The 13,737-nt window shown below is 39.8% G+C and overlaps 1 protein-coding gene across 3 annotated transcripts in view; it reads left to right on the top strand.

The window, feature by feature from the left end:
* The first annotated feature begins 236 nt into the window (after positions 1-236).
* Positions 237-13,737, top strand: part of LOC112225433 (nectin-3) — a 39,629-nt gene continuing 26,128 nt past the window's right edge. The window contains exons 1-4 of one of the 3 annotated variants that reach the window (XM_024389400.2): positions 239-581; positions 7,546-7,632; positions 8,196-8,543; positions 12,370-12,675. In XM_024389400.2, coding sequence (XP_024245168.1) covers positions 7,557-7,632; positions 8,196-8,543; positions 12,370-12,675 — 730 coding nt within the window. In that variant the 5' untranslated portion in view covers positions 239-581; positions 7,546-7,556. Of the gene's footprint in view, positions 582-7,545; positions 7,633-8,195; positions 8,544-12,369; positions 12,676-13,737 lie in introns of all 3 variants that reach the window. The other 2 variants (XM_024389401.2, XM_024389402.2) reach the window with 2 other exon arrangements.

Raw genomic sequence — 13,737 nt, forward strand, 5'->3', positions numbered from 1 at the left:
TCTAATTTATTTAATCTTTATTTAACTAGGCAAGATGAACTTAACAACATCGACATAGACACAAGTTACCTGCTATATTTGGGGAAAAGGATTAACACAGAGAGAACTTGGCAAAATACAATGCATGCTTCTGTAGTAAGAGTAGGTATATACAGTATCATCGGTAACAATTGTGTAGAAGCCACCTAGTTAATAAAATACTGGGGCTTGCGGTCATTAGTTACATTTCAACCACAGCGATTGCCCAATTGAGAGGCAACAGAGTTCACCCGCAAATGCAGGTACACCGGAAATAATAACTAAACCAACGAATGAGAAATGGTGGAAGCTACCAGAACGAAGAGACATTTTTTTCCGAATAAACGTGGTGAAAAACGTAATTACATAGCTCACTCCCTACCCGGTATCTAATTCTACTGTTATTCGACTCTACATGCGTTGTTTGTTGGCAACCTTGTTATTTACGAAGTTTTTGGAACGTTCCACAAATTATACCCACCCAAAACAACATTTACGAGACAGACCGCACCCTGAAGAATAATTGGTTTTGCTATGGACAAACATTACAAATAAACTTCGTGGTAAGTTGATGCCTATTCGGCTTCTAGTTAGGTGAATAGATCGTGCTGCGATCTGTCGTCCAACAACATCATCATCATCATATTTAACTGCCATGACCAACAAAATGTCTGATAACGACATTTGATTTTGTCGTAGCAATAGAGTTGCTACATTTAGCCAATAAACAATTTTGCTATAACTTTGTCGGGCGATTTAGGAAGGAATATCGCCATAACTTCTAACGGCCTAAGACGTACAATTTCCCATCAAAATAATAATTATTGTGAGCTAATGTGACTCAAAGGAATGTTTATATGTTGCAAGAGAAAAAAATACGCCATTATTAAACTTAAAAAACGTTAGGCTAAATTGGCAATTGTGCCGTTATGTGGCAGATGGTAAGACTACAAACCGTTATAAATGGTAGATTTGCATAGATTGACTTTTCCTTTCAATAGGCATAGGCTAGACATAATGACTAAACTATGTTTTTGTGTGTATTTATAATTCAACGTTACCATGGTTTGGTTAGCTATCTGAAGGTAGCATATAGCCCCTCTCGTTGCCAACTAATTTTCAGGGTAAATTGTTGGAGGCAGGTTGATTTGTTGCTAAAAGTTGCTCAATTACGTTGTGATGTCATTGCGTGATAACGTAAAACTGCCTCATTACGTAGAATACACAATACCGTTACTCAAATTGACTGGCCATCTCGGCGAAAAATATGATTTGACATTTGTTTAGGTACAGATTCCCACTCTTTTGTGTATTTCTGACTGTACAATTTTGATTGGGACATGTTGTAAGTTATGTTCAAGTGCTGCATGTTAGCGTTTGAGTCACCTTTCAAAAGTTGCTAAAAGTTCCAAATACATTTTAAAAGTAGCTAAATTTGTTGCTAGGTGCTGTTTGAAAAAAATGTTGCCAGGGTAGTCTGAAAAGTTGCTCAATTGGCATCACTGTTCAGATAGGCTACAGTACTGCCCTCCCAAGCAAAAAAGCAGTAACTGCTCATAGAGTGGAACTGAGAAAAATGGCTTCAAAGTTTAATTGTCCAGCCAAATGAATTCTAGGGAGATCATTGGAGAAGTAATGATCTGTTGCCTTACTATGAGTACATTTCTTATTCATGTTGACCCTGACCTCTGGCATGACATTTGACCCTTAAATGCCAGTTATTGCCTTCTTCCTTGGCATGATATGTTATAAATTGCAGGGTAAAACCAAAGCAAAGAGCAGTATCTGACATTTTAATTTGTTAGTTTACTATACTTCTCATCATGCTATTAATACAAGAGCAGTGTAATTACCGACAGTGTAACAGAGTTTAAACATCCTTTGCGTGTCTTTCACTAAGATACCAGTTGCATTTACATAGAGATGTAGGTAATGCGTCAGTCTCATTACATTCTGTGTTTGACAAGTAGCCCATGTCTGGTTATAAGAATACATGTGAAAAGCAGCACTGCAATTGTTTGAATTACATGAAATGATTACCTGTCTTGTAATATATAATGATGGAACATGATAGAAGTATGACATAGGGTAATACAAATGATAAGAAATGACCATGAGATTGTTAATAACATTTTATTTGTATTTTTTCAAATTACACTTTTGAATGAATAAAAAAAAAAAACAACATTAAGAATACATTTTAAACATATTTACATGTTTATATTCATAAGAGGACCCAAATGACATTTAGCTACAATTGATAAAATGCTGAATAGTTACATTTCATTTTTAAGTAAAACTTATTCAGTGCTCTTCCATATCACTCCTTATCCTCGGCATTCCAGAACTGCCTTCGATGTGCAGGCATCAGAGGACACCGCTTGGTGATTATGCCCATCTTCTTGGACTCTTCTGTCCCTCTATCCTGTGTACGTAGTGTCGAGGGTGTCTCTAGAGTGACTTTCTTCATGATGAAGTCAAGGCTTTCGGTGTCCAGTCATTAAAGTGGATAACAGGTTAGTTTTGACTATTGCGCTGATAAGACAGCACCATCTTTTTGAAGGTCCTAGATTTGTTAAACAACAGGTTTATATTTTTACTAAATTAATGCAACAGGTTGAGATGATTAGATTACCGGAATTACTGATTCCTTACACTGAGACATTGACTACATTTGCAACAGAAAAAAGTATTACATTTAGAGGTTACAGGAAACATCTAAGGCAAAACCACTATTCTATATGTTGTTGGACATTGGTCTAGCAATGATGCCAGGATAATTTTACATGGTTATGGAAAAAAGAGACCTGTCATATAAATGGGAGTTAATCGTTAGACTCGGTGGCGAGATACATGTTGCAGTGTCTGAGGGTAGCACATGCTAAATTAAGTGCAAATAAACATAAACGTTGGGACACATTAAAACAAATGATTTGAGGGAGTACAGTGGACTTATCAGGTTTTGTTTGTAGTTTAAAACTTTTCAGTTGCTGAATCGGTATAGTGAATGCTAACTAAATGTGTTGTTTTTTTTCAGGGAAAAGTGGGGTTTCATTTTCTCTTTGTAATGTTTCCTGGGGCTCTGGTCTTGGGGAGTGCAATGAGTGAGATTGAGGCCATAAACTACCAAATTAAAAGGCCTGGCTATTTTTGTTTGTTTTTAGCTTAGAGCTACCCCTTCTTTTTTAAATTTCCGCCTGAAGACACCCAAATCTAACAGCCTGTAGCTCAGGCACAGAACCAAGGATATGCATATTCTTGGTACCATTTGAAAGAAAACACTCAGAAGTTTGTGTAAATGTGAATTGAATGTAGGAGAATATAACACAATAGATCTGGTTTAGATAAAGCAATGAAAAAAAACATACGTTTTTTATTTTTTATTTTTGTATCATCTTTAAAATGAACAAGATAAAACAAACATTCAGATAGGATGATGGGGTCAATTTCAGTGAAATATATAAGAGGGCAACAGTACTTGTGCAAAGTTTCAGAATGATAACTTCCAAAATGAGTGTGCTTACATGACATTTATCATGAAGTCACCCAGGTGTCCCACACAAGTAGCCCAAATGTACCCAAGTGGCCAAATTGGTGAAGGTATACATTTTGAAACAAATAACTATATACAAAATACCAAAATGGTCTTCTTAAGGATCGGCGTCCCGTAAATCATGCAGCGTGTTATGTCAAGATCGCAGATTTTAGAGAAACAACTAATGTCGGTACATATAACTGTCTTATGTCGGCTGAAAGCTTAAATTCTTGTTAATATAACTGCACTGGCCAATTTACAGTAGCTATTACTGCGAAAAAATGCCATGCTATTGTTTGAGGAGAGCTCCTAACAACTAAACACTTTTTTTCACCACGATAGGTTTGATAAATTCACCTCTGAAGGTGAAATGTATATATAAAAATCGGCCGATTAATGGGTATCATCCTTTTTTGGTCCTCCAATAATTGGTATCGGCGTTGAAAAATCATAATCGGTCGACCTCTAGTCTTATGTCTATTTTCCTATGACGATATGGGTATACTTTTTTCTTTATGGAGTTATGGGTAGTGTTTCTATTTCTAGTTTGACCAGTAGTGTATTAATTATTATTATTTATTTTTTTACACATTACTCACATGGGAAGTTGTGTCAAAATGGGGCAGGTAACAGTCCTGAGGTTTTGGATTGAAGTTTACATGCCTGGAGTGATATGTGAAGGAGTGTATTGTTGTGTTAGTTGTTTTTTTTATACAAATCTAGCCAGATTAGGTCTGCTGGATTGTTGGGATTTCTCCCGATGGGTTATAGGTCTTCCTGAACCTGCGGTTCTGCGGTGAAGTTGACAGTGTGATGGGGAGTATAAGCCAATTTGAAAAAAATTGTTTCAATAGAATGTGTTATTGTCTTTACCATGTTATAGACATTGTTATTAAGAATAATTGGTAAAAGTCATAATTTATCATATAGTCGATGCTTGTCTGGATTTCCTGAATTAAAACTGAACTGAACTAAACTGTTCTGATTTGTTCTTTCCTGAGGTTATCATGAAAGGTGACATATCTGTCTTAATGCATGAAAGAGAAAGTTGGACCGAACAGTGTTTTTACCTCAAACCCCAACTAACCGGCTAAAGAAATGTTGTTCAATACGGCCCTGTCCGCACCACTTTACCGAGAGACCTGAGTCCTGAGCCAGCAACCTGTGTGCAACGTCCAATCGGATCAAATCAAATGTATTTGTCACATACACATGGTTAGCAGATGTTAATGGGAGTGTAGTGAAATGCTTGTGCTTCTAGTTCCGACCAAGAAGTAATATTTAAGAAGTAATATAACCTAACAATTCCACAACAACAAGTGTAAAGAAATGAATACGAATATGTACATAAAAATATATAAATGAGTGATGGCCGAACAGCATAGGCAAGATGCAGTAGATGGTATAGAGTACAGTATATACATATGAGATGAGTAATGTAGGGTATGATAACATTATATAAAGTGGCATTGTTTAAAGTGGCTAGTGATACATTTAATTATATCAAGATGGCAAGATGCAGTAGATGGTATAGTGTACAGTATATACATATGAGATGAGTAATGTAGGGTATTTATATCAAGTGGCTAGTGATAAATTGATTAAATCAATTTCCATTATTAAAGTGGCTGAAGCTGAGTCAGTATGTTGGCAGCAGCCACTCAATGTTAGTGATGGCTGTTTAACAGTCTGATGGCCTTGAGATAGAAGCTGTTTTTCAGTCTCTCGGTCCCCGCTTTGATGCACCTGTACTGACCTCGCCTTCTAGATGATAGCGGGGTGAACAGGCAGTGGCTCGGGTTGTTGTCGTCTTTGATCTTTCTGACCTTCCTGTGACATCGGGTGGTGTAGGTGTCCTGGAGGGCAGGTAGTTTGCATCCGGTGATGCGTTGTGCAGACCTCACTACCCTCTGGAGAGCCTTACGGTTATGGGTGGAGCAGCCGACGTACCTGGCGGAGATACAGCCCGACAGGATGCTCTCGATTGTTCATGTGTAAAGATTTGTGAGTGTTTTTGGTGAAAAACAGAATTTCTTCAGCCTCCTGAGGTTGAAGAGGCGCTGCTACGCCTTCTTCATCACGCTGTCTGTGTGGGTGGACCATTTCAGTTTGTCCGTGATGTGTACGCCGAGAAACTTAAAACTTTCCACCTTCTCCACCACTGTACCTTCCATGTGGATAGGGGGGTGCTCCCTCTGCTGTTTCCTGAAGTCCACAATCATCTCTTTTTGTTTGGTTGACGTTGAGTGTGAGGTTATTTTCCTGACACCACACTCCGAGGGCCCTCACCTCCTCCCTGTAGGCCGTTGTTGTTGTTGGTAATCAAGCCTACCACTGTAGTGTCGTCCGCAAACTTGATGATTGAGTTGGAGGCGTGCATGGCCACGCAGTCGTGGGTGAACAAGGAGGGCTCAGAACGCACCCTTGTGGGGCCCCAGTGTTGAGGATCAGCGGGGTGGAGATGTTCTTACCTACCCTCACCACCTGGGGGCGGCCCGTCAGGAAGTCCAGTACCCAGTTGCACAGGGCGGGGTCGATGTAGTCGATGAACAGCATTCTCACATAGGTATTAATCTTGTTTTCATTATACCAGAGAATCTTGTTTCTCATGGTCTGATGGTTTGCCTTTTAGCAAACTGCAAGCAGGCTGTTATTTGCCTTTTACTGAGGAGTGGCTTCCATCTGGCTCTCTACCATAAAGTCCTGATTGGTGGAGTGCTGCAGAGATGGTTGTCCTTCTGGAAGGTTCTCCTATCTCCACAGAGGAACTCTGGAGCTCTGTCAGAGTGACCATCGGGTTCTTGGTCACCTCCTTGACCAAGACCCTTCTCCCCCAATTGCTCAGTTTGGTCGGTGGGCCAGCTCTTGGAAGAGTCTTGGTGATTCCAAATTCCTTCCATTTAAGAATGATGGAGGCCACTGTGTTCTTGGGGACCTTCAGTGTAGCAGAAACGTTTTGGTACCCTCCCCAGATCTGTGCCATGACACAATCTTATCTTGGAGCTCTACGGACAATTCCTTTGACCTCATGGCTTGGTTTTTGCTCTGACATGCACTGTCAACTGTGGCACCTTACATAGACAGGTGTGTGCCTTTCCCAATTTGTTCAATCAATTGAATTTACCACAGGTGGACTCATCTCAAGGATGTTGTAGAACATGTTTCTACAGTTGTAGAACCATCTCAAGGATGATCAATGGAAACTGGATGCACCTGAGCTTATTTTTGAGTCTCGTAGCAAAGTGTCTGAATACTAATGTAAAATGATTGTGTTTTATTTTTTATAAATTAGCAAACATTTCTCAACCTGCTTTCCCTTTGTCATTATTCGTATTGTGTGTAGATTGGGGGGATATTTATTACATTTTAGGATAAGGCTGTAACACAATTATGAAAAAGTGAAGGGGTCTGAATACTTAACAAATGCACTGTATGTAACTTGTTAAGCACATTTTTCCTCCTGAATTTATTTAGGCTTGCCATAACAATACTTATTGACTTCAGACATTTCAGCTTTTCATTTTTAATTCATTTGTAAAACTGTCTAAACATAATTCCACTTTGACATTATGGGGTATTGTTTGTAGGCCAGTGACAAAACAAATTGGCATTTTATCAATTTTAAATTCAGGTGGTAACACAACAAAATGTGGGAAAAGTCCAGGGTTGTGAATAATTTCTGAAGGCACTTTTATACAGTATGTTGCCCTTAGAGTTGTGCAAAGTTATTAAAATCTTAATGAAAATGATTTATCCATGTATGATATTTCATTTTTTGGGGGGGACATTTTCTATACTTTCTTTCACTTTCAAAATGTGGAGTAGGTTGTGTAGATCTATAGGATAATTCTTTCCCTCAAATGTTGGAAAAAAATGGAAGGCAGCAAAATGTGAAAAGTGCAAGGGGGTGTAGAGCACAACAGTTGGGTATCAACAATTGCAACAACATTACATCAGAATGTAATATAATTCTATAATTCCATTTTTCCTAGTGACCCTTGCAATGAGAAGAGCAAAGCATGTCACGGAAGCTCTTCTATGCTGTGTGACTCTACTCGTCATCCACAGGAGTTCAGACAGTAGGTTTCCAATTTATGTCATAAAATCTCATACTATTGAGCTCAAGTTTTTTATTTTTTGACACAGGGCAGGCAATAACACACACCAAACACACACTCCCATCATTCTAGACCTTGTCCTTTTAGGAAACAAGGCACACACATCAGCTCAGTATGTTCACTATGTTTTGAGACGTGATGAACATGCACAAGCATCTGGAATGTCTTGAATATCTTACTCTTGAATAACGGTATGAACAGAATCAAGGTTTTTATCTTATTATTCGAATAGTATATTCACTACGTAGCTTCAGCCTGGACTGGGCACAGATCTGAATATGCTTTGGCCATCTCTGACTATGGCTGCCCAAATTGGATTAAGGTCCAATATGTTTTTGCAATAGTCGTACACAAATGTCTGCATCAATAGGAGATCATATTTCACAAGCACAGCTATATATAAACAATTCTTATTTGTGTATGTTTAGGTACCATTTCTGTAAATTATTATTGATATTTTTTAGTGTAAGCATCTATTCTACAGGTACATTTTTGAATGTTTTTTGAGCCTATGTTTTCTCAAGGTATACGGGTGATTGGAGGAAGCATGACTGTGGTACAGGGAGAGGACGTGGACTTATCCTGCAGACTGCTAGAGACAGATGAGGAGCTTGAACAGATAACATGGCAGAAAAGGACTCTGGAAGAACCAGAGAACCACAATTTCTTGCTTATTTATCCCAGTGGGGTTACTGACTTTATTTCACCGAATGGATTGGAAAATAGAGTCCAGTTTTTTGGGAACCAGACAGAAAAAATTGGTTCTATTCGAATAACTGCTGCCAGACTGTTGGATGAAGGCACCTTCACATGCGTCTTCAGTGTTTTCCCAAGTGGAGTATACAGTATAGAGATACCTCTTACTGTGCTAGGTAAGAACACTTCCTTCTTTGCCTCACTGTTTCTACTTTTGACAGAAAGAGTGTGAAATAGCAATACCAGAAAGTGGGTAGGGGTTCATTATTAAAGTGAAGTAAGAGCAGAGACCTCATCTACACATTTCTGTTCTTTGTTTTTTTTAACCAATATCCTCTTACTTACCACCGACGTTGTAACGAGAGCACATCAACTCTCAATATACTCAGTGGTCAGTTTATTAGGTACATCCATCAAGTACCTGGTCGAACCACCCTTTGCCTCCAAAACAGCCTGAAGTCTTCGGGGAATGGAAACGTTTCTCAATTGGTATCAAGGGACCTAACGTGTGCCAGCAAAAAATGCCCCACACCATTACACCACCGACACCAGCCTGTACCGTTGAAACCAGGCAGGATGGAGCCATGGACTCATGCTGCTTACACCAAATTCTGACTCTGCCATCAGCATGATGCAATAGGAACCGGGATTCGTCAGACCAGGTGATGTTTTTCCACTCCTCAATTGTCAAGTGTTGGTGATCGCGTGGCCGCTGTCACACACTTTGTAATCGGGTGTGGTCGTCTGCTACAGTACCCCATCCGTGACAAGGACTGATGAGTGGTGCGTTGTACTACGCCGTTATTTGCCTGTTTATGGCCCGCCTGTTAGCTTGTAGGATTCTTGCCATTCTCCTTCGACCTCTCATCAACGAGCTGTTTTCTCCCACTGGACTGCTATGGGCTGGATGTTTTTTGTTCGCCACCTTTTGCTGCGATTACAGCTGTAAGTCGCTTGGGGTATGTCTCTTATCAGTTTTGCACATCGAGAGACTGAAATGTTTTCCCCATTCCTCCTTGCAAAACAGCTCGAGCTCAGTGAGGTTGGATGGAGAGCATTTGTGAACAGCAGTTTTCAGTTCTTTCCACAGATTCTCGATTGGATTCAGGTCTGGACTTTGACTTGGCCATTCTAACACCTGGATATGTTTATTTTTGAACCATTCCATTGTAGATTTTGCTTTATGTTTTGGATCATTGTCTTGTTGGAAGACAAATCTCCGTCCCAGTCTCAGGTCTTTTGCAGACTCCATCAGGTTTTCTTCCAGAATGGTCCTGTATTTGGCTCCATCCATCTTCCCATCAATTTTAACCATCTTCCCTGTCCCTGCTGAAGAAAAGCAGGCCCAAACCATGATGCTGCCACCACCATGTTTGAGAGTGGGGATGGTGTGTTCAGGGTGATGAGCTGTGTTGCTTTTACGCCAAACATAACGTTTTGCATTGTTGCCAAAAAGTTGATGAAATTTTGGTTTCATCTGACCAGAACACCTTCTTCCACATGTTTGGTGTGTCTCCCAGGTGGCTTGTGGCAAACTTTAAACAACACTTTTTATGGATATCTTTAAGAAATGGCTTTCTTCTTGCCACTCTTCCATAAAGGCCAGATTTGTGCAATATACGACTGATTGTTGTCCTATGGACAGAGTCTCCCACCTCAGCTGTAGATCTCTGCAGTTCATCCAGAGTGATCATGGGCCTCTTGGCTGCATCTCTGATCAGTCTTCTCTTTGTATGAGCTGAAAATTTAGAGGGACGGCCAGGTCTTGGTAGATTTACAGTGGTCTGATACTCCTTCCATTTCAATATTATCACTTGCACAGTGCTCCTTGGGATGTTTAAAGCTTGGGAAATCTTTTTGTATCCAAATCCGGCTTTAAACTTCTTCACAACAGTATCTTGGACCTGCCTGGTGTGTTCCTTGTTCTTCATGATGCTCTCTGCGCTTTTAACGGACCTCTGAGACTATCACAGTGCAGGTGCATTTATACGGAGACTTGATTACACACAGGTGGATTGTATTTATCATCATTAGTCATTTAGGTCAACATTGGATCATTCAGAGATCCTCACTGAACTTCTGGAGAGAGTTTGCTGCACTGAAAGTAAAGGGGCTGAATAATTTTGCACGCCCAATTTTTCAGTTTTTGATTTGTTAAAAAAGTTTGAAATATCCAATAAATGTCGTTCCACTTCATGATTGTGTCCCACTTGTTGTTGATTCTTCACAAAAAAGTACCGTTTTATATCTTTATGTTTGAAGCCTGAAATGTGGCAAAAGGTCGCAAAGTTCAAGGGGGCCGAATACTTTCGCAAGGCACTATTAATATACAATTTTCAGATGTAAGTAGTATTTCTTCAAAAGTCTTAAGTTCAAAACTGTAAGGTGATGACACTTGTAATGCTCCCTATCTTATGATCAGAACCTTTTTATTTATTTTTATTGAACACATCTTGTACTCCCGAGTCATTCATGCAAAATCTTAAGTTTTCTATGAAATACCATGGGAACATTTTGTTTTGTCACCAATACAACAGATAACGATAGTCTCACTGCAAAAGATACAAGATACACATTACAAAACTGTTATTTTTGAAGTGCTGAATAGTAGATAGTAAATATAATATTCAATACAGTATTTGACTAACCTGTCATCCAAAACCGAATTTGCATACCAATTTCTTTCTATCACTTTGGTGCAATTTTCAGGTATAAACTATTAGCAAAAAAATCTAAACAGATCATCAAAATGGCTTATGTTGCAAAAGTCTATTTTTAATTGACAAACAAATACACAAAATCATTTGTTCACTGCACCAAATCACTCTTTCACTTAGAATACATTTTCAAGTATAAGTATCTGCTTTCACAATGCAACACTCACTTACTTTTGAAATGACTTGACATTTAACTATGACTGAATCCATCAGTTCAAAACTGATACCTACTGAATCAAAATTGTAGAAAGGTCAGTTTAGGTATAGAATTGCTGAATACAGTAGAATTCTATACTTTTAGATAAGATCCTATTTTATTTGACACAGTCTACACCTGTTGGTTACGAAGTAACAGTGAAATGCTTACTTACGGGCCCTTCCCAACAATACAGAGAAAAATAAAATAGATAAATAATAGAAAAGTGGTAACACGTAATAATGATAAAGACACAATGAGTAACAATAACTTGGCTATATTCACGGGGCACCAGTACCGAGTTGATGTGCAGGAGTATGAGGTCATTGAGACCGATATGTGCATATAAAGTGCATTTGGAAAGTATTCAGACCCCTTTAATTTTTCCACATTTTGTTAAGTTACAGCCTTATTCTAAAATGGATTCAATAGTTTTTTTTCACATTTACATAATTATTAAGACCTTTTACTCCCGAGTGACGCAGCGGTCTAATGCACTGCATCTCAGTGCAAGAGGCGACACCACAGTCCCTGGTTCGAATCCAGGCTGAATCCCATCCGGCTGTGATTGGGAGTCCCATAGGGCGGCGCACAATTGGGCCAGCATCGTCTCCTTTCCATCGCATTTTCAACTCTACTGATAGTTTTGTCAGAAAACTATTGTGTTAAAATGTACCTACTCTGGTCTTATCATTTGCGCTCTAGCTCGCAGATATTGTGAGGGATGTCTAGTGTGCATGATGAGATTATTATGGATAAGAGCGGGAATATTTGTAAAAAGGCAGACAAGCATCGATTATCATTTCACCAGAATAAGATCCTTGATATTTATTAGAAAGCAGCATCAAGCTCATCACCTTGCACTTTCACCACCCTGTGAAACTTAATATTTCCGGTGCCGGTACCTCACACCAGAGGGTGAGTTTAAACAGGATTTGCTGTACAGTAAATGTGTAGATACTAATGATGCTTATTGCAACATGAGCATTTGAATACGTTTCACATGACTGGCTGTGTGTTTGTTTTTTCACTGAAATTTACAACTAGTTCATATTTTCTGTTCTCTATTTGTTTGTTTGCGGGTCATAGTACCTCCAGTGATGAGTGTTACAGTCGATGTCCCTCCTGTCATTGGAGAGAATGAGGTTGTCTTGGCATCCTGTTTGGCTGCTGGTGCCAAGCCACAGGCAGAAGTGAGGTGGAACACGGATGCATTCGGCAGTTTGGTGAGGACGGTGACCAACTCCACCCAGCACGCCAACGGCACCACCACGGTTGTCAGCCACCTGCTCGGGGTGCCAACCAGAGCAGCCAATCAGCAGCAGGTTCCGTGTGTGGTCAACCAGTCTGCCCTGGCAACAGAGAGGACCCTGGCCTACACAATCAACATCAACTGTAAGTATGAACTCTCTGCCTTCACTGGCTGTGGGCCTAGTAGCACCTCTAACGTGTGTGTGTGGGTGTGTGTGGGTGGTAGGCCTCTACTCTACCCATGGAGCCTGTTCTGTGGCTTCTGCCCTGACCACATTTGGCAGGAGGTTAGGAAGTGCAACTCAGTTTCTACCTCTTTGTGGGCATTGTCTTCTCTTGAGAGCCAGGTCTGCCTACGGCTGCCTTTTTCAATAGCAAGGCTATGCTCACTGAGTCTGTACATAGTCAAGGCTTTCGCTAATTTGGGGTCAGTCACAGTGGTCAGGTATTCTGTCACTGTGTACTTCTTGTTTAGGGCCAAATATCATTCTAGTTTGCTCTGTTATTTTGTTAGTTCTTTCCAATGTGTCAAGTAGTTTTCTTTTAGTTTTCTCATGATTTAATTGTGTTGCTTTTTTGGATTTAGATATTTAGCGGATATCGGCCTAATTCTGCTCTGCATGCATATATGGTGTTTTATGTCGTACACTGAGGATATTTTTGCAGGATTCTGCATGCAGATTCTCAATTTGGTGTTTGTCCCATTTTGTGAATTCTTGGTTGGTGAGCGGACCACAGATCTCACAACCATGAAGGGCAATGGGTTCTACAACTGATTCAAGTATTTTTAGCCAGTTCCTAATTGGGATGTCGAATTTTATGTTCCTTTTAATGGCATAGATGGCCCTTCTTGCCTTGTCTCTCAGATCATTCACAGCTTTGTGGAAGTTACTTGTGGCGGTAATGTTTAAGCCGAGGTATGTATAGTTTTTTAGGTGTGTGTATAGATTGTGTATAGATTGTGGTGTCTGTATTTGTGGTCCTGGCAACTGGAACATTATTTTTGTCTTACTGAGATTCACTGTCAGGGCCCAGGTCTGACAGAATCTGTGCAGAACATATAGGTGATGCTCTAGGCCATCCTTGGTTGTGGACAAAAGCACCAGATCATCAGCAAACAGTAGACATTTAACTTCAGATTCTAGTAGGGTGAGCCCGGGTGCTGCAGACTGTGCTAGTGTCCTCACCAATTCCTTGATATACACA

This window comes from Oncorhynchus tshawytscha, linkage group LG26 (assembly GCF_018296145.1).
Source record: "Oncorhynchus tshawytscha isolate Ot180627B linkage group LG26, Otsh_v2.0, whole genome shotgun sequence".
Lineage (NCBI taxonomy): Eukaryota > Metazoa > Chordata > Actinopteri > Salmoniformes > Salmonidae > Oncorhynchus > Oncorhynchus tshawytscha.